Source organism: Eptesicus fuscus, chromosome 3 (assembly GCF_027574615.1).
Source record: "Eptesicus fuscus isolate TK198812 chromosome 3, DD_ASM_mEF_20220401, whole genome shotgun sequence".
Classification (NCBI taxonomy): Eukaryota; Metazoa; Chordata; class Mammalia; order Chiroptera; family Vespertilionidae; genus Eptesicus; species Eptesicus fuscus.
The window spans coordinates 31,777,906-31,798,492 of record NC_072475.1 but is presented as its reverse complement, the minus strand read 5'-3'; the positions used below and the strand labels follow the sequence as shown (position 1 = coordinate 31,798,492).

Genomic DNA, 20,587 nt, shown 5'->3' with positions numbered 1-20,587 from the left:
TATTATAATTTTTGTGCTCATTTTATGTGAAATGTAGATTATCTTCATAAGACCTTTCTTTGTAAAATATGTTAGACCATATTCTAACTTGCACTGAAATCCATTTTAATGAATAGTAATGATGCCTTTTCAGAAAGCTTTCATTGACTGTCATTTTGCTTAATAGTGAAATATCACACTGATTATATTTATGATATACTGTGAGCCTCTAAACAGAAATTGTCATGGTTCGACAACTCTATTGGAAGTTACGATGAACAACACAAATGAAATGTTGACTCAATAAGGTTACTCAAGAACTCATTCTAGCTGGTTGCTCCTGTTTGCATTTTTGCCTATAAGGGGAAGCAGGCATAACAAGTATTTCTGTTTTCCTTATTTATAAAACATATGAAAAGTTAAAGAGATTTGTCTAAAGCCTTCCTGAAAAATTGAAAACATATCAAGTTCTGAATAGAATAGTTTTTACTCCTTCAGCTTTCCTGTATTTACTATCTTCCAAAGATTTTTCATGGCTTCAAAATTTGTTTTCTAAAATGTATTCTTCACAAAAGGATTTAAAAAGTTTTAAAAATGTAAAATTAGAATTATGTACATGTTTAAAGTATAAACTGAGCAGCTTTATATGCATAATATGTATAATTTTATGTATTTGTCAATAGTTATATATATCATAAACTGTTGAATGTTCATTAATGATTAATAAATTAAAAATTCTATTATTGGCATTAAATTACAATCATTTAATGGTTTATTAAATCTAAGACAGATTTTCTGTTTAGGAGTTCCTGAGATAGCAAAAGGTATATTTAAATAATTAAAAACTCTCATTTCAGTTATTTGCTTGAATGAGCACCATTTTTATTTTCTTACTATACCTTCTGAAGACAGAAGCCACCAATGAAATAGGTCATTAATGTTGCAAAGGCAAGATTAATGCCAAAGATATGCCGATTGACACTGATATTCTGGATATTAGGCAAGTACCTAGGGCCCAAGGTAATACAAATCAGGGCCTGACAGCTAGGTTTAAATTAGACTTGATATTGAGTCTTTGGCCATGTGCCAAAAACTACTCCACAGCTGAAAATGAGGAAGAAAGACAATTCTTCATTCTTTTGTGCAGGTGACCTTAGATCTGAAAGGTTTAGGCCAGTGTTCGGCAAACTCATTAGTCAACAGAGCCAAATATCAACAGTACAACGATTGAAATTTTTTTGAGAGCCGAAAACCGACTTCTGCTCATGGACCACGCAGTTTCAATCGCACTGTACATGTGCGCCCGCACGTGGTATTTTGTGGAAGAGCCACACTCAAGGGGCCAAAGAACCGCATGTGGCTCGCGAGCTGCGGTTTGCCGACCACTGGTGTAGGCAAAGATGCTAGCTCCCTCTTTCCACATTTGTGTCAAGAAAAAGTTATCAAATGTTGTCTTTGGTTCAAAAAACACAGCCTCATCCTTAATTGCTACCTGTAAGGTTGATCTGTTGGTTGTTGTTAGCAGCAGCTTTTCAATACTCTGTATTATATAACTTGTCAGTCCATGTGGCTAATATCTAAATAAAACACAAGTATCTAACTACTAGTCACACACCTGAAGCTAATATAAAATAATATTGAATGTCAATTGTAAAATAAAATAGCATAAAAACAATCATAATATAGTTATGCAAATAAATCTTCCTAGTTAAACTATACTCTGATTGTCAGGCATTTAAATGTATAGCTCTTTGTCCTTTAGTCTTTAGAAGAATTTTAAATAGAATAAAAAAGAGGGAGATGAGGCATTCTTGCCTAGTTTACTTATACGTAAGGTCAATCTGAAAGGAAAATACGACCTGCAAAATACTTGCTTCTCTGAGCCCCAATTTCCTCACTTGATGACAGTACTTGTTGCCTTCAAATAAGAAATGCTGTGACTTGCCGAAACCGGTTTGGCTCAGTGGATAGAGCGTCGGCCTGCGGACTCCAGGGTCCCAGGTTCGAATCCGGTCAAGGGCATGTACCTTGGTTACGGGCACATCCCCAGTGGGAGGTGTGCAAGAGGCAGCTGATCGATGTTTCTCTCTCATCGATGTTTCTAACTCTATCCCTCTCTCTTCCTCTCTGTAAAAAATCAATAAAATATATTAAAAAAAAAAAAAATAAGAAATGCTGTGACTTTTACGAAAGAGACAGAGGGACTTGAGAAGTGTTTCCACAAAGCAGTTGGGAACTCATTCTCACCACACAGATTGATTGAGTGCAGGCCCTGCTCTGCTCCTGCAGGTAGAGGACTGAACAGAGCAAAGGGAAGTGCCTGCCTTCAGGACACCTCCATTCTGGAGCAAGAGACATCCAGTACATGTGATGCAAAAATAAATAAATCCTGTAATGTGTTAGATGATACAGTCAAGCAAGGAAGGAAGAGAATAGTGAAAATAGAGCGGAGTTGAAATTTTAGATCAGGTGAGCCAGGAAAGGACTCCAGGAGAAAGTGACTTTTGAGTCAAGATCTGAAGGTAGCGAGTGAGCAAGTGGAGCAGAAGGAAGAGAAGTGTAAATGCATGTTGGAGGAAAGGGATAAAGAAGCAGTGCCTGAATATAGATAAATATGGACATGGACGTGGACATGGACATGGATAAAAAGATAGATCTATGTATCTATACTAGAGGCCTGGTGCATGAAATGAGTGTATGGGCAGGGTCCCTAGGCCTGGCCAGCCATCAGGGCTGATTGGGGCCTTCCTTACCCTGGCTGCCGGCTGCTGGCCGGGGCCTTCCTTTGTTCAGTGCCGCCCCCTGGTGGTCAGTGCACATCATAGTGAGCGGTCAAACTCCCAGTTGGTCGAACTCCTGAGGAGACAATTTGCATATTAGCCTTTTATTATATAGTGTGTGTGTGTGTGTGTATTTAATAAGGCATATATATATAATTATATCAACCCCTGCTTGAGAAGAGAAGGTTGTCAGACAAGTCAGCAAGGTGCTCACCTTGCCCTTCTCACAGTCCCTCATCTATCAGGAAAATGTGGTGGGAGTGAAGAATTTCACTGGAGTCAGGGAAACCTAGCCCTCCTTGAGAGAAAGCTACCTGACAGGTCACAGTTGAATTGCAGCTAAATTTAGCTGCAAATCAATGCATTTGCTAACTAGTCAGCTACCCACCCGGTCTGGCCTGCCCAGAGCTCCGGGTATGTCATATTTACTTAAAAGAGTTCTCACTTTTTTTCTCAGGGTGTCATCATATTTCTCCCACTTCCCCTCCCCCAAGATTTCAGACAAAAGTATTCTCAGCATTATTGTTGGGGGAGGTCACAGGTTTCTGAGAGGCACAGGAGTACTTACTCTCAGCCGCTAGCTTCCCAGGGATGGATATGTTGCTGACACATTTCTGGAGTCCATGCTGGCCACCTCTTTGAAAGATTATGAATATGGAAGAGCTGTTCTGCATTTACAAAACAAATGTCCTTTTTGTCCTCTCGCCCTCCTACCCAAAGAAGGATTTGCAGGCCTTCACTTGGAAAGCACAACTGCTGATGCAGCCTGTGCTGACACAGAGGATTTCTGTTGGGCGGAGGGAGATTCGTAGCCTGTGTGGGGATCTGGCCCTTCCGCTATTGTAGGTGGAACCATTACTGTGCCCTCATCATTCCTCTCATACACTGTGGAGGATCCATATCTGGATGCTATTGTTGACCACCTTGAAGAAACTTGAGTTCTTTAATCCTCAAAGACCTAAAAGACAGTGAATGGCTGTCACTAATATAATGTTGCTTATCTTAATTTTTCCAAAAAGATCAACACACAACACAACAACAAACTTGCATTCTACTTTCCTTAATTCTTGGAAAGAGATCAAGTACAGCAATAGAAAGATTCCCCTATCCCTTCATTTGAAGAACTTACGTTGGATCAAGAAAAACACCTTTATTCTTATATAAATTGACCTTTTTGTATTAAGGATAGTTTTATCATAATTTTATTCAAACATAATAATGTATTCCTGAATGGAGCTGCCACTAGTTAAAAACTATAGTAAAGTTTGAGAAGAGGGAAAGAATGTGCACTATGAAGAGTTGTGGAGAAGACCTGAAAATGGTTGAGAAATGAACATAAGGTATCTTTCCAAAATTAATATAATTAGCAAAAATGATAGCTTGAGTCAATATCAAAAACCAAATTCTATTTAACCCCAATACTACCTCATCAGCTTTTTTTTTAATGTAGAGAATGATGCTTCTTTGGGAGACAATGGAGACCTTGGAATTGGCCTTTACACTTACAAAAACCAGGTGGAAAGTGGACTTAGTGGCTTTTGGTCCTACCTGTGTTCTACAAGGTCGTGGGGGTTGGAATTTGAGAAATATTGTAAATGCTGCTAAGCAAAGAAGGAACAATGCCATCTCCTTCTCCCTCACACTGATCATTGGGACATCCCTGAGGACCAGGCCTTATGTTTGATCTGTGTAACCTTAGTGCCTGTGAGGAATACGACACTTGTTAGAATCCAGCATTCACGGAGAACCTATTAAAAGTCAATTTTTTTTTTTTTTAAATCAGGGTTTGTCAGTTTTGGCCCCATTGACATTTTGGGTCCAGTAATGCCTTGTTGGGGGAGAGAAATGTCCTGTGCATTGCAGAAGGTTTAGTAGTATCTCTGGCCTCTACCCACTGGACATCAGTAGCAAGTTGTGAGATTCAACAAATGTCTTTGAATATCCCTAAATGTCTCCTGAGGGCGGGGCCAAAATTTCCTTTTAAGCTAGAGAGTTTAACCACATTTTTTAAAGCTAAAACATACTGTATATAACTGTTTAAAATTCCACCCCCTAAATCTATATCTGCATCTATATGTATATCTATTGCTATATCTACATCTATTGCTATATATCTACACACACACACACACACACACACACACACACACACACACGTCCTTACAGAGTTCTGACAGAGGAGGCATTTGGTTGGAGTGCTCATTGTAGCCTTTTTTTTTTTTTTTTTCTGTGGGAATCATTATGACTCCAGTAAATTGCTCACTGAATTTCATCTGTCCTTTCTGTTCCTGCTCAGATACAACTAAAGCCTATTGAAATTGATTTTTGTGTCAGTAACAGAGCAGGGATTCAGTAAGAACATGAAAGCTTGCCTTTCATTTCTGTCTCTCAGCCCTTATTGCTTTAGATTTGGTGGGTCCTAATTATATCCCAGCGCTTCTCCTGCTGACATTTCCTTTGTTTTAATTAAAACTTCTGGAGGGTTGAGAACACTGGGAGAGGGTTTTATTCGTCCACAGCCCTGATACAGAGTCAGATGGGTCCCTGTTTGTGTTCCTGCCACCCCAAGAGTGAGAGCTGGGACCACTGTGGGCCTGGCCCTTTGTCTCCCCCACCACACCGGCGTGGTCCTTTCTCTTCCCGCACAGCTCTGCACTTCCAGGCCTGCTCTTGCTGCTGCCACAGACGTTCTGTTATTAAGTGACTCGGACAGCGCTGTGGGTGGACTGGCTTCCTATTGAAGCAGTAAATTAGGTGAAATAAAATGCAGCACTGTCTTTTCATTATTATTATTTATCTCTGCCCACCCCCATGATGCCTATGGTTCCTCCTGGTGCAAAGCCAGGCCCTCCCACTCCTGACCACGTGGCTGTAAATCTCCGGGGCGGGGGCAGTGTTAGGCTGTAATTGACAAACCTATGCGGCCTGGAGGGAAGACATAGTATATCTTTTTAATCTGCAGCTTGGAGGTGGGAGGGAGTGAGCAAAGGGTCTGCCAGAGGTCCCGAGGGGAAGACAGAGTTGCCTCATAAACTAGGCCTTAGAGAGGGAGCTATTGATTTGAAACCTAGAAAAATGAGCTGCCCTTTCCCAAGAACAGTGGGCTCTGTCCTATTCTCTCAGGAAAAGGGGAGACGGAGATGGAGGAACTATAGCAGGGCCGTGTCTGGGCCTTGCTTTTCTCTTGTTGTGTCTTTCTCTTCCTGAACTTTTTCTCAGATAAACCGTGAAGTTATAAAACGCAGAATACCAGTGTCTGCTCTAGTCTCCAAGGCTCACTCCCATGGGCCAGTGTGTTAGTTAACACTAGGAAAACACACCAAAAACAAAGCCTTCTTGAGCAAAAACACGCACATCAGCCCACGTGGCTTCTTCCTCCCTTATGAAACTGGGAGCCTTTCTCCTAGTCTCATTTTTCCTAAGAGAAAAGCTTCCTGCCACTTTTTAGCAGGTATTTGCCCCAATTCTCCCAGGCCTCTCCCAGGTTACGATGGATCGCTGGGGTCGTTCTGGGCACTGTGCTTGGAGGCAGCTCACAAGGTCCACGAGGCCTGGGAGCGTCCTGGTTCCCAGCGTGACTTAGCGCCTACTCCCTGCAAGATGCTGTTCGAGGCAACGTCAGAGGACTAAACAGACTCCCTGCCTTGGAGGGGCTTTGGGTCCTAGTGTTCCAAAGCCCTGTGAACATTTAATTCATGGACATTTTAATGCAAAAGAAAAAACAAACACTAAGAAGTCTGCCTAAATTGAATACCTCTGGCTTTCTGAAAAAATTCACCACATATAGTGACTCTTTTTCCTTTTACTAAAGTTGTGAATGCACTTCATCCTGGACTGGTGTGGGGGATCAGGGCTTTTAAATGCCATCTAAATCCCCCAGGGGCCTCCCTGACTCCGGATAGGGAAGGCTGCTGTGGCAGCCGGGGAGAGGTGGAATATTGGGGACAGCTGAGGAGTTGGCTGGATGCACATATGCCACCCCCATTCTGTGAACCCCAACATTTTGAGGGCTTAGTCCTCCCAGAATTTAATGTACAAAAACCACCAATAATTGCAGTTATCCTGTGGCATAAACTAGCAGTAATAAGATCTTCGGTTTTGTGCCCATTTTAGGGGTTGGGAGAGAAGGTTACTGGGAAATGTGTTCTTGGCTCAAGGCCATGGCCAAGAGACTGGTTCTGCTACTTTTTTGAGCTCTCGTCACCCCACAGCCTGTCTGCCTCGTCACTGCTGTCGCTTCATCTGTGCGTGCCTTTCCTGGGTACAGGCAGCAGGCTCCCTGCCACGGACTCTGCATACATTAACTATTGTCTGCTAAAAATTGTGGCTATTTGATTTTTTCCCCCCTGTAATCATCCATTTTGATTTATAAACGGAGCCAAACTGGCAGCCACGAAGATGGAGGAATCCTAGTTTCTAACAAAGAAAAATGAAGCGCCGTCTTTTCTTCCCCACCCTGTGTCTGCGAGAAGCCTCGGTTCTCAGAGGGGCCAGCTCTGAAGGATCTTGAAAACAATCCATTTTCTGCTCTCAGAGGTGCCAAGCAGAGGAATTCGCAGTGCGTGGCGTTGCGATGGAGAGCGGTTGCTTGGGAACTGCCCTGTATAGATCCCTTACTTCATCTTTGCCACAGTTTGGGAGCAGTGATGTCTGGGTCACAGCTCTGCCTCCGTGGAGAGGAGGATTTTTTTTTTTTTATGCTACTGATGAATGGCACATGCAGGCCAAGGAAAAAAAACCTGGGAAAACCCTAGGAGTAGACACTGTGCCAAAAACAGTCTGTGAAATCCATGTTCTTTGATTGTAAGGATTTTTGGAGTCTTTTCATAAAGTTGTCTGGACCGCCTCTTTGCCTCAAGATAAGTTGTATCAAAGAAAGGCAGCATCCCTGAAAGTGTCCAAAGAGGTATCCTAACTATGCTTTAGTCTTCACTGTGAGTGGAAAACCAGAGTTCACCTCCATCATCATCACAGTTCAGAAGGAAAAAGCTAAAACCAATTTCTAGTTTCTCTGTGATCTGTGGAGAGGTAAATTAAAGTCTCTGTAAAATGTAAAGGACCTTCATCCACTCAATTCATCTTCCAACTTACTTAGGGTGAAATGACTAGAATTCCTGCTTACCACCCCCACCTCATCTGCTGCTATCCACTTTGAAGCTGGGTAGAAATGTGGGCAGTGGGTGGGGATGGGAGAAACTGATGTAGAAATATGGATGGTATTGACCAAGAACCTGAATACAACCCTCAAGTCTCCCTACTTTATTCAGTCTGTTATCTAGCAAATATTTATTGGGTCCCTGCTGTGTCAGGCATTGTGGGAAGTGTGGGGTAAATAGATATATGACTCACTCCCAAATCTTGTTGATTTGACCAGAATATCTCTTTTTGACTCTTGTCTACTACTCGCCTTCTTTGTAACTTCCATCCCAGTTCAAGTCGCCATCATATCTCAAATGAATTACTAAGTAGCATTATAATTGTTATTTTTCATCATCTTTTCTGGTTTCCTCTGTTTTATGCCTTGCCCCTAGGACAATCTTTGCAAAATGCAGACTTGAGCACTTTACACCCTTGCTTCAAACCTTTCAGTGGCTGCCCATTGGTCTTAGGATAAAGACAGACCTCCTCAAAATGGCCTGTGAAGTCCTTGCTGGACACTTACTCTCTACTCCAGCCATACTGGCCTACTTTTAATTACTCAAATGCTCTAGTAACTACACAACAGGACCTTTGAACATGCCTGTTTGTTTGTTTTTTAATCTGGAGTATACTTCCCAATGCTTGACCTAGTTTATTATCTTCATCTTTTAGGTCAGAGCTTTTCTTAAAAATTTTACCCCAGATGCAGTAAGAAATACATTCTTTTACATTAATATTAAGAATACACATACTAATATATAGGTAGGTAGGTAGGTAAGTAGGTAGGTGGATAGATAGGGTCTTTGATTGAGTTCCCTAGGGAACAGATTCTGAGGACAGATATTTGCTTGTAGATGTCTTTTGGGGAGTGATGTATCAACACCTGTGAGAGAGCAAAGACAGATTTGGGCAGTGGAAGGAGTTGAATGCAGCTACAAAGCCCCAAGAAAACCCCGAAAGGGAGCTCTGGAGCTGGTACAGCCCTTCAACATTGTTCCACTTAGATATAAGGGGTGTAGGCTTTTATATTCCTACACCAACCAGTCATTTCCTGCTTGCTGCCTCCAGGCAAAGGGCATTAATTGAGGCAGGGAGCATGCCCTTGGGTCCACCGGCTGTGTTTGGCTAAAGTTCCTGGAGAGAGACTCAGAGAACCTCATTCCTGAAGGAGGGATCAGGGGGAACATTACAGTTGTATACTACAGTCAGTCTCTTGTGTTACTTGGGTCTTCTTGCTTTGTATAGTAAGTTCTGGAAACAGCTCCTCTAGGATTCTGGCTGATCTCTTTTCCTAGGCAAAGTTATAAGCCCTCCCCATTACATAATGTCTAATGGTTGCAACTGATGCTCATCATCTGCTTCCTCCCCCCCCCCCCCCCCCCGTCTTGGTTCGCATCTTTGCTGATCTAGATGGTAGTCTTGTTGGAAGGACCCAGACCCTCATTCCTGAGATGTCTGAGCTCAACATGACTTTCTCAGGCTTGACTGCTGCCTGGATAGATAACAAAAGACCTGTATCCTTTGTAGCCAGAGAGTAGAAAAAGCTGAGGACTAGACCCAGGAATTAATTATCAGGGTAGAGTAAGAGATATAACCCTCAACTCCAGCCTGATTGGGAAGGAATGAGACTCTGAAACTTGGAATGAACACACTGAGCCTACAGGTGTGATGTTCCCATCTTGATTGAAGACAGTGCACAGATCTCAGGATTTAACCTCATCTCCCTTTATGATTTTCACACATTGCCTTCAGTTGGTGACTTAATCACCCTTAGCTTTTCATTGTCTTTCTCCAGTACGTAAGTGTCTCTCAGTAAAAGCTATCTGACTCCTTTGTTTTAAAGTGCTATTTCCACTCTTAAAAGTATGAAACATTGGACTCATCAGTGTACTCTCTGGCACCTGTATCCTACTCCTGTTCCCCACTAGTGAACATTTGACAGTGACACAGCTACAGTATGTCAGGAGCAGTCAATAAGCCACCTGCCACCAGTGATAAGGGTCATTCCTGGAACCAACTGTCTGAGGGAAGGTTCCTCTGGGACATATCCTGATTTAGCCATTTATATGTAGGAATTTTACTGGGGAGTGTTCTTAAGATCTACACCTGTGAAGAGAGTAGAATTGTGCAGAGGAAAGAGCTTAACTGTAATGCAGTCTCCACAAAGACCTCAGCCATCCCTTGGAGTGGCCAGGAGCTGAGATGGTCCTTCAAAATTGTCCTACTTTAAGACAAGAGGTCTGGGCCTTTATATTCCTGCCATTGGATTCCGTTATCTTTAGGAGGGAGCATGACTTTGAGCAGTGCTCTTTTGGCTGAGGCCAATGACCAAAAAGGGTCTTGGCTGACAGCTGTAGGGTACTTCAGTATTACATCTGAATGGTGTACTACAGCATCAATTATAGATGGAAGGAAGGAAGGAAGGATGGGTGAATGGATGGATGGATAGTAGATGACAGACAGACAGATGTACTGTAACATTCGATCCATGCAACAACTGCCACTGCTACATGTTCACATTGTGATTTTTTTTTTCTATTTGAGTTTATTTTCATGGTTCTTGAGATGCACATTTTGAAAATCACAGTATTGGATATGATCAGTTGTGTTCATGTAGAATGCAGTGGAAACATGAAACTAAGCCCATCACCTGCAATTAGAAAATGGAAGAAATCTTCCTCAGTAAAGGCTAGATCTAATCTAAGCTAAGCACGAGGAACTCTCACATTCTACCGGATGTGAGTCCTTGGACAGGGGAAGGAGATAGTGGGTGGAATGTCTGCATTTTCCACAACCCCGCTTGCTCATGTGGTCAGCTGGAAACAGATGTACTTCAGTGACCTAGAAATGAAAATACTCTTTCTTCCAGGCTAGCCTCAGGCTAGCAGCTCTAAAGCCATCTTGCTGTTCCTTAGAAAATAAATAACAGCTATAACAAAGCCTAGGCTTACATGGCTATTTCATGACAAAACCATTGTTTTTCTCTTGCATTCATTTTAGGGAGGAGGTAGAGTGCTCTATCCTTGAGTTATTTAGATTTCACCTTGATACTGAGTTTTTCTGTAAGGAACAAGCATCAGCTTAGTTCTTTACCTCAAACACGAGGTAGAAGAAAGGAAGAAGGGCCGCAGAGGACCAGGCTGGCCTGAACCCGCCAGCTCTGCTTTCGTCAGTTTGCTGTGCTTTCTTCCTCTTTCCTTGTGGATGGGCCTTTTACTCTTGAGGAGAAGATTGGCATAAAGCTTTGGGTGCTACTGGAATTTTAGTTTTGTTTTTCTAGATTTAGTCTGTTATTTTTGTTATTGTTGTTATTTCAGAAGAAGAGAATCTTCATTCTTTTATTAAGAAATGACTCAACAATTGCAATCTGACGGGATTTTTTTCTTCTACTTTTTGTGTGGGGGAAAATGTAACCCTTTGTCTTCCTTTAAAGTATTCCACCCCCCTCAGAATTTAATTTTTAGTCCTTAGTTGAATGTGTATTTTTAGATCCAAACTGAGATATGGAGTCTAGGTTTATATTTTTCATTGCTCTCATAAATGGAAGTAACTTAAAATTAGGAGTAATATTACATTTTCACTTCAAATGTCTCCTTTAATAACATCCTTTGTTGCTTTGTCCTCAAATTAAAAAATAAATAAATTAACAAAATCCTGCATGAGAGATGAATGTCTCGATGTTTAACTCAAGTAAAATATGAAAAGAAAGTTTGCTTAAAAATCACTTTTACATTTTCATCATAAGAATTTTAAATTCAGGATCTGGAGGGCAGAAGCAGGACAAGTGCCCAGGGTTTTAGGTCCTTATTAGTTGTGAGATTCGGCCTCTCTCTGAAAGAAGGGTATTGGATGAAGGGCTCTTCCTGTGCAATTTATTTGTGATTTTATGAAGCTGCTTCTCTAAACACTGTCTCAGCAATGGCTGTGCCTCCGGTTTCTAGTGATCTCTGGGTCAGCTAACTCCTGGCCAGTCCTTCACAGTCTTCCTCAATCTGGATCCTAATTAGGTTGACATTCTCCAGTGATGTAAAAGGCCACTCAAGCCGGGCAGCCTCCTTCAGGGCCCTCCCCCTTCAAAGGTTGACAGCTCAGCTGCCCTCCTGTTGCCAGGCACTGGGGATGCCGTTGCCTGGGCCTGAGCTGAGCCTGAGCTGAGCCTGCTGATTGTTCCATCTCCAGGATCTCAATTTAGCTGAAGCTGCCATCCCAGAGCTGTATTATTCAGTCATCTGTCAGACCCATCGGGAACTTTTATTTCAGCTTGGAAGTGAAATTTAAAATGGCGAAGGAGGATATTGTCTCTTTCATTGTTACCGTCAATGACATTTTAGCAGTTACTAAAATGGAAGTACCAACAACCAATTGAGACCGTTACAAGATACTTTAATCATCAAGGAAACTAAAGTCTCTTCACATAGTGAGTATCTGTGGCCAGAGGAAATACTGTGTCTCCTCCAGTTAGGTCTAGCTCCCCTTCCACATAAATCCACCTCTCACACAAGCCCCTATCTAACACTTTGGAGGGGAGGTAGAACCAAATTATTCAGCATTGCCTTTTTTATTTAACTTGACAACCCGTGTGAAAGCAAGCCCAAAAGACAAAGTGATGGAGATGTTTTACAAAATAGACACTAAATAGAAATTGATCTCAAAGCATTTAAGATGTGTGTGTGTGTGTGTGTGTGTGTGTGTGTGTGTGTGTGTGTCTGTCTGTCTGTCTGTCTCTGTCTATCTTCCCCATTGGCATTCTGTAATATTAATCTAGGTAATATTGTTCTTCACAGTTGGAACTGAATGATAATATTGCTCATCAGAACTAAAATCCTTTTTATTTTATCTTTTTCATACAGGGTCGCCATGTCAAAACGGGCCAGCTTGCAGCCATTAAGGTTATGGATGTCACAGGGGTAATGTATCTTTATCTTGCCATCTCAATCATATATATTTATAATAAAAAAGTTAGGGATAGAAAAAAATTATTTTTTAGAAATAGAATCATTTTAAACATCTAAAATCTTTCCCTACTTGTGCTTAACATAAAGAAGTAAGAGTATCCAACAGCTGATCGAGAAGACAATGAGTAAATCACTCTAAATTAGATATCTACACTCTGCCTTATGTTGTTAGAGTGAAGAATAAATAATGTGCACTGATAATTCACATAACCACAATGAAAGATATTTGCATATGAAGACAGAACACGGATTTGCAGGTATTAAAAGAATATTATGGAGATTACACAGAAGTGATGGGTCTTAACACTTTCCCAGAGGTCCACCTAACACTGGAATAGACAAGAGTTTGGGTAGCTGTAATCTCCTAGTGGGATATTTAACATAAATATTTTCCTCCCCCAAATATTATTGAACAAATAATCATAATAACCACAAATTCTTATCATTATTTAGAGCAAGACTGAAATGAAATTTCTGCTTGGATGATCAGAAACAATCTAAGGAATAGACTTTATTTGAAATACAATCTTGTGCTTTCATTCCTTTTTGCTGAGTCCATTTAAAATATGTTAATGTCTTTTCAAGAGTACAGAGTGAAAATCAGACTTGAAAGGACTCACTGGACATCAAAAGCATGTTAATAATTTTCTATTGTCCTGGGGATTTTTCTAAGATGTTTGTCTGCTATACATAAAAGCTAAAAGACCAAAGTCATCCATCGGCCGAGAAGTGGATTATTTAACTACATATAGAATAAATTGGTCACATAAAGGTATCAAGAACCAATATACAAATTAAAAAAGGCACATGGATGTCTGCATGTCAGACTTCAATTTATACCTTTTCTGGCTTGTTACTTTTGATAGTATATCTTATATGGTATGCTCTCTACCATAATACTAATTTTACTAATTTTTATTTATACCACACATAGTACTGATTTCTTTTCTTTACTTATTATTGATCTGAATTCCTCTTTAAAGTAAATACATTTATAACCAGTAAAAAGTTGTTTCCATATGCCTATTAGCACTTAGATAAAGTAGTACTTCCTTTTATTTGTCCTAAGTACATCATTCCAATTTCAGAGGTTGCAAACCAGTTCAAAAAATTAATCCAAATTAGTTTCTTAATTCACCTAGCTTTTGCTGAATAAGAAACTGCATGCAAGTTATACTAATTAGGTTTAGGTTCTGTTTGAAACAGAAAACTCAAGATAACAGAGGCCTATGCATGATGGAAGTGTCTTGCTCTCTTGTGTTAAAGGAGTCTGGAGTTGACAGCCCAGGGAGGTAGGGCAGCAATGTGGTGGAGTAGAAGGATGGTTTTATCTCTCTACTCCATCATTCTGCATGGCTTCCACACCTAAGGTCACGTCCATGGTTCAAGATGGTTGTCAGATTTCCATTCATCACATTCTTTGCCAGGCAGAAGAGAGGGAGGGGTTGGTAGCTGAAGGGTAAAGAAGAGAACCCCTTCCAGTGAAATATTTTCTGTTTACATACAACATTTCCACTTAGTTTTACATTCATTGGGTATACTTAGATGCATGGAAGCTGGGAAATGTAGTCTTTCATTCTACCAAAGTGTGCAGTTAAAAATCTGCGTTCTACTAGCCAGGAATGGAGGGAGAATGGATACTGGTACGGTCAGTTAGCAGGGTGTGACACAAAAATCAAGATCACATATGATCAGTCTCCACATAGAAACCCATTTATAAACGTGTGAGCCTTTTACAAAGCTCCCAGCACAGAACAAATGAAAATTTATTTTGTTACTCCACTGAAGTCCTACTACTGTATTTTCCTTGGAGTGAATAGGATCTGCACATAATGCAATGCACGTGGCAGTTTAACAGCTCATGGTTGTGGATGGAGTCCAAGACATTTGTGCTGTAAAGTTTTATTGTGTGGTTCTGTGGAACTGCAGTTGAGTTCCGCTGACATCGTTAATCTCAGGGCACACGTGTGCACAGAGTTGAATATTGATGCGCAAAGTATGACCTGAGAGCACAGTACATTCCTTTTCTCGTTTCTGGTTCCATTTGTGAGACTTTAAATTGCTTGATGAACCACTTACTTTTACTAGACCACTTTGCCTGGGATCAAAACAGTTACACAGCTATTTATCCCAGAGGATATTTTTTAGTTTTTAAGGAGTGGCAGTTAGCCTTTCTACACTGGATTTCACAAGGCCACTAAGCCCTACAAGAAAATGATTTGAGAGACCATTTTCTCAGTTCTCCCAAGGATGGTACAAAGCTAATGCCATTTTCATGCATAGGAGAGTCGATCCATTGCATACAATGGATGCTTTATAGTATTTTGGCTTAATTCTCTTGGGGAACCCCTGTTGAAAGGGCTGGATAGTTGCCCTGATGTAGGCACATCATTGGCCATTATGTAACCACTGACCCTTAACAAAGACAAACATGGATACACATCTGGAAACGGTTTTCTTATTCCCATGGTATCTGATACAGCATCAAATGACTTTTGTATCACCCCCTTACGCATCACAGTCAACATAAGATTTCCTTTGTGAAACTCATGTGGTATCCTCAAAAAACAATCTATTTCATTTTGCCATGTTGTCTTTTGTGTATTATGGAATGTTTCAAAAGCTTCTTACCAATTATTATAATTGTGCTCATTATAGCTGCTCTGTTAAAAACTGAGATGAATTCTCAAAGGTCGTCTTTGTTAATTGTTTGCAATGATTTACTGCAGAGTTACTATAGTTTATTGTAATGAAATTGATAAAGCCATAAGCCTGAAATCAATTTCTAAATTATTGTTTTTATTTCATACCACTTCTTTTTATTTTATTTTATAGAAAATAGCCACAGAGATAACTGGATATAATGCTCACTTCCTTCCTGTTGTAGATCTGAGACAGTTCCAAATTTCTTAATACTTGCTTCAGAATTAGTACTTAAACTCAGGCTGACTTTGAAGTTATTTTACTTTCTGAAATAATTATGGGAATTTCTGCATTTTGTCGCTTTCTGGGGATCCCTTCCCTGTGGATTTGTGTACTCTAGATTTGCCTACAACATCTAAACAAAATTGGACCCTCTAGGGTGGTGTTTCTCAAAGTGGACAGCCAGCATCACTGAACTATCCGCACCTTTGGGGTGTGCATGAGAAATTCAGATTCCTGAGCCTGCTGCAGAATTTTTGGGTGGAGCCTCTGAACCTGCCTTTTCTACAAGTTTCTTAAGCAGCTCCATGCACCCCCAAAGTCAGTTGCAGCAGAAGTGCCGGTCTGAGTATCAGTGGCCCAGCTTGGGTTATGTCCCAGCCCTGAACCAAACCCTGTTTCCCTTCAGCCACATCTGGGTTGGGTGGCTAAACCTGGAAACTACCACAGGGTTGGGAAACATGATTCCTCAAGAAAAACCTAAGAGTTTTTAGAGAAAAAGTTGGTAAGGATGCTGGGTAGGCAAAACCAGGAGAATTATGTTACTATGACATCAGATCATATTATAGTGGATGTGTTTAAAACTGAACTGGTCCTTAAGTAAAGTACCCCTCTACTTACATTTTTTTTTTTTATATTTCAGCCCAAAATAATAATAATGGTAACTAACATTGATGGAATGGTTATTTGCCAGAACTCTTTTAAATACTTTCTATATATGTGTTCATTTAATCCCCTCAACAGCACACAAAATAGATTCTATTATTAGTCCCAATAGTAGATGAGAAAACCAAGCATATTTTAAGGTATCTTGCTCAATGTAACATGTAAATGGTGGAGTGAATCTGCCTGAGCATTTTAACTCTATCTTTTAAGTCCATCCTCTTAACCACATTGCTATAGGCCCTCAATCAAATATAGAAGGGTATTTAGTGTAGTCTTTCATTAATTTATTCAATAAGCATTTACTAAATACCTCCTTTATGATAGCCACTAGAAATTCAAAGATGAAAAAGTGGTCTTTTACCTGAAGGGGATGCTCACAATAACACAACCTTGCCCTAAATATTTATAAGTAAAGCTAATCCATTTTACAATGAACTTATAAAATTTATAAACAAACTTATTAAGTTTGGTGTGGCAGTGAGGGGTAGTAATTAAGCCTAGGAGGACAATCAGACGAGGACATTCCTGGCCGAGGGCACAGCCTGTACCAAGGTGTGGGGCTTGAGAGAGCACAGAGCATGTTCTGGAAAGTACTACATAGTGTAAAGACTAAAAAGTGCTTAGGAGAGCGTGACACATGACGAATTTGGACAAGTTAGGGCCAGTTTGTGAAGACACTTAGTGCTGTGGCAAGGGCTTGACAAGGTTTTTAGTTTTTATTTTCCAAATTGAACACTTTGATCAAATAGTTTTAGGCAAAACTTCAATATGTAGACAAGATATAAGGGGAGGTTTTTTTGGTTTTGCCTTGTTTTGTTTGTTGTGGTGGTGGTGGTTTTTTACGAGGGGTGGGAGGCTGTAACTCCTTCCCCCAACTACTGCTAGACCAATGTGGGGCCAGAAGTTAAATAGCAAAGTAACACCATGGGATTTGCCTACTAGAAGGATGCATTTGAAGCCCTACTTCATTGATTTTCTATTTCTGTCTTATTTACTGAATTCCTGTAGGTTAAGTTAGTGGCCAGTCTGCATCTCTCTTTGAAGAATAAGTAAATGGCCTTCTCCCAGTAGCCTCTGGGAGACTGTTTTGCCCATAGTTAGCAAACTCCATGAATGTTTGCTAAAACTGGACAAAAAGAAAAAAAAAAATCTTACCATCGGGGATTGTTTGGAAGAGTCAGGGTGTGAGAAAGATGCACATCAGACTTGGGTTATCGGCTTCTCCTAGGGACACCACCTCCATGTAAGAGAGAGCAGGGCATATGCTTGTTTTGACACTTCCTGGCTTCCTTACCCTAGACATGTTGCTTAACCTTTCCTTCTTCCACATGTGTCAATGTGGATAATATCACTTCCCTCAGGAAGTTAGTGTGAAAAGTAAATACAGTTATTTATAAAGCATTTGAGAACAATATGTAGGACACAATGTTCAGTGCATGTTGTTATCACAGTGTCTCCTGCAGACAATTTTTTATTTTTCTCTCCATGGCACTAACGATTCCCATAGAAGACAACATGCCATACCCCCTCCAGCTACAGGGCCTTGGCAACCACTGTTTCCCTGCCAGGAAAATGGTTCCCTCCTTAGTCACAACACTTTTTTCTTTTTTCCCAACTGGGTAACTTCTACAAGGGTTTTAGAATTCAGCTCAAACTTGGATTTCTTGGGGCTGCCTCCCCAATTAGATCAGCTACCCATCTCTGTCACTCTTTGATTTCCATCTGTGCTCCCCACTAGACTATAGTAAGTGTCATTGTGGCAGAGCTTGAATCTGTCATGCCCATTGTTGTATTATTACATTGTTAGCATTGAGCATTGTGCCTGGGATACAGTAGGCACTTAAATATTTGTTGAATGAATTTATTTAGCTTACGGTTAACGCATACAGCAAATCCAGGAGCTGCCTGCAGAATGTCATGGTCAAGTCACCAGTTCAATCAATGCTGCAATGAAGAGATGTGGGCTTAGGCAACTCATTGACCTACTTTTGGGTCTGTTTCCTTAGATCTGTAAAAATATAATTTGCAGGTGCATAACCCCACCTTGAGATAATTTTAGGGGATCCACACATGCTTAATTCTCATTTATAATGTGTATATTTTAACATTTAAGAAACTGTGGTTTTAAAAGCAAACCTCCCTTAGGACTAGCCTAAGCCTCATCCATCCCTGATGAGATTGGGGAATTTGAGCTGATGAGCTTTTGGATTTTGAGTTGATGCTATAATGGGTTGACACTTTTGGAGATGTTGGGATGGGAGTGAATGTATTTTACATGTGGGAGGGAAGTAAATCTTTGGGAAACAAAATGTAGACTGTGGTAGAATAAGGGCCCCCAATAATGTCCACATCTTAATCCCCAAAACGTGTGAATATGTTATTTTATATAGCAAAAATGAATGTTCAGATATGACTATATTAAGGATCTTGAGATGTAGGGATTGTCTTGATGGATCTATTATAAGGGTTACAGCAGCAATAAAAACTAATACAAGTGACCATCAAGGACACTTTAAAAAAATAAAATAAATAAACGCAAGCAGCAAACTCTACGTTATATGCCTATTTTGAAGGCACTGGAAAATGACAACTTCTCAATTTATACTGTCAGGTTATTCCTTTCATATGCAGAATGTCATTCAGATTTCAAAACATGCTCTTTAAACGTAATTGCTACCAAAATAAGTAAATAAAAAATAATTGTTACCATTTGAAGTTACTTGTCTTAGGAAATGTGGATTTTTCTCTATTCTTCAAAACCAAACAAAACCCCCAATTACTAATATATTGAAGCTGATATGTGACTTTAAATTCTCCTCAAAAAATTCTAGTTTTTTATTCATTAAAACAACCTCCTTGTTGTCATTGATTATAACTAGATCAAACTTATTATATAAACAAACTTATAAAAATAAGTATTTATTGATTTAAAAAGTCTAGTTTTGTTGATGCTATTTATTGGAATCTTAAATAAAATTTCTATTGGAAGAATTATTAAATTTCTCCAAATTATTTTTTAAAAATTAAAAATCATATCCTAGCCCTAGCTGGTTTGGCTTAATGAATAAAGTGTTGGCCTGTGGACTGAAGGGTCCCGGGTTCGATTCTGGTCAAGGGCACATGCTAGGGTTGCAGGTTCAATCCCTAGTAGGGAGCGTGCAGGAGGCAGCCAGTCAATGATTCCCTCTCATCATTGATGTTTCTATCTCTCTCTGCCTCTCCCTTCCTCTCTTAAATCGATAAAAATATATTTTTAAAAATCACATCCTAGAAAATGTTAACAGTCCCTTCAAATTCTAATAGTAAATAATTCTTTAACAAAAAATGTCTTCAACTTCTTGTCACATTTAGTCAACAATGAAGGTGAGAATGATCTACAAGTTGACACAAATGCCTACCTAATACCAAGGGCTGCTGTGGAGAGCAGGGCAAGTGAGCAGGAGCAGCAGGGGTTGTAGCCATGTCCACACATCTAGAAGGTAGTGGCATTTATGAGTCGGTACACCTCGTATTTCCTTCTCAAGTTCAAACTGACCAGTCCCTTGGGCTGTTATAAGAATTACATAGTTTTATTCCCATTTCATGGATTGAGAACTAAATTTGGGGCAAACCATTTGTTAGAGAGCACACTAATATTAAAATGTCTTATTAAATTCGGTCTTTAAATCTTAGCATATTTTAGGGGTTTATAATGTGTTCCCCTGTGTAATAAACATGCAACTTATCCCCATTCATAAGCAAATATTATAATTGTGTGCTAACAAGCTCCTTTAATTGGAGAACCAAAGGCAGGTTTCTCTTCAGCCCTGGATTAAGATATCCCTGAACTGTTCTTTCATGATTAGCAGCTTTGGTTTTATCACCATGGGTAATTACCCTTCTTCTTCCTAGGAGTTTTCAGTATAGAACGAAGAGCACTGGCTTTGGAGTCAGACAAATCTGGCTTTGAATCTTAGCTTTAACATTTAAACATATGAATGAACTCCCTGAAACTCGTTTTCATATTTGTAAAGTGGGATCATTAAACACATCTACTTCATGGAGCTGTTTTGAATATTAATTAAGATACTATGGCCACAGCCTCTAGTACATATTGAGTAATACATAAGTTTGGCTTTTGCTATATTTTGTCACCATGGTTGTGAT

At 40.1% G+C, this 20,587-nt stretch overlaps 1 protein-coding gene across 1 annotated transcript in view; it reads left to right on the top strand.

Annotated features, from left to right (window-relative positions):
* TNIK (TRAF2 and NCK interacting kinase) overlaps positions 1 to 20,587 on the top strand; it is a 341,946-nt gene that overhangs the window by 176,978 nt on the left and 144,381 nt on the right. The window contains exon 3 of the mRNA XM_008142296.3: positions 12,749 to 12,805. Coding sequence (XP_008140518.1) covers positions 12,749 to 12,805 — 57 coding nt within the window. The remainder of the gene's footprint in view (positions 1 to 12,748; positions 12,806 to 20,587) is intronic.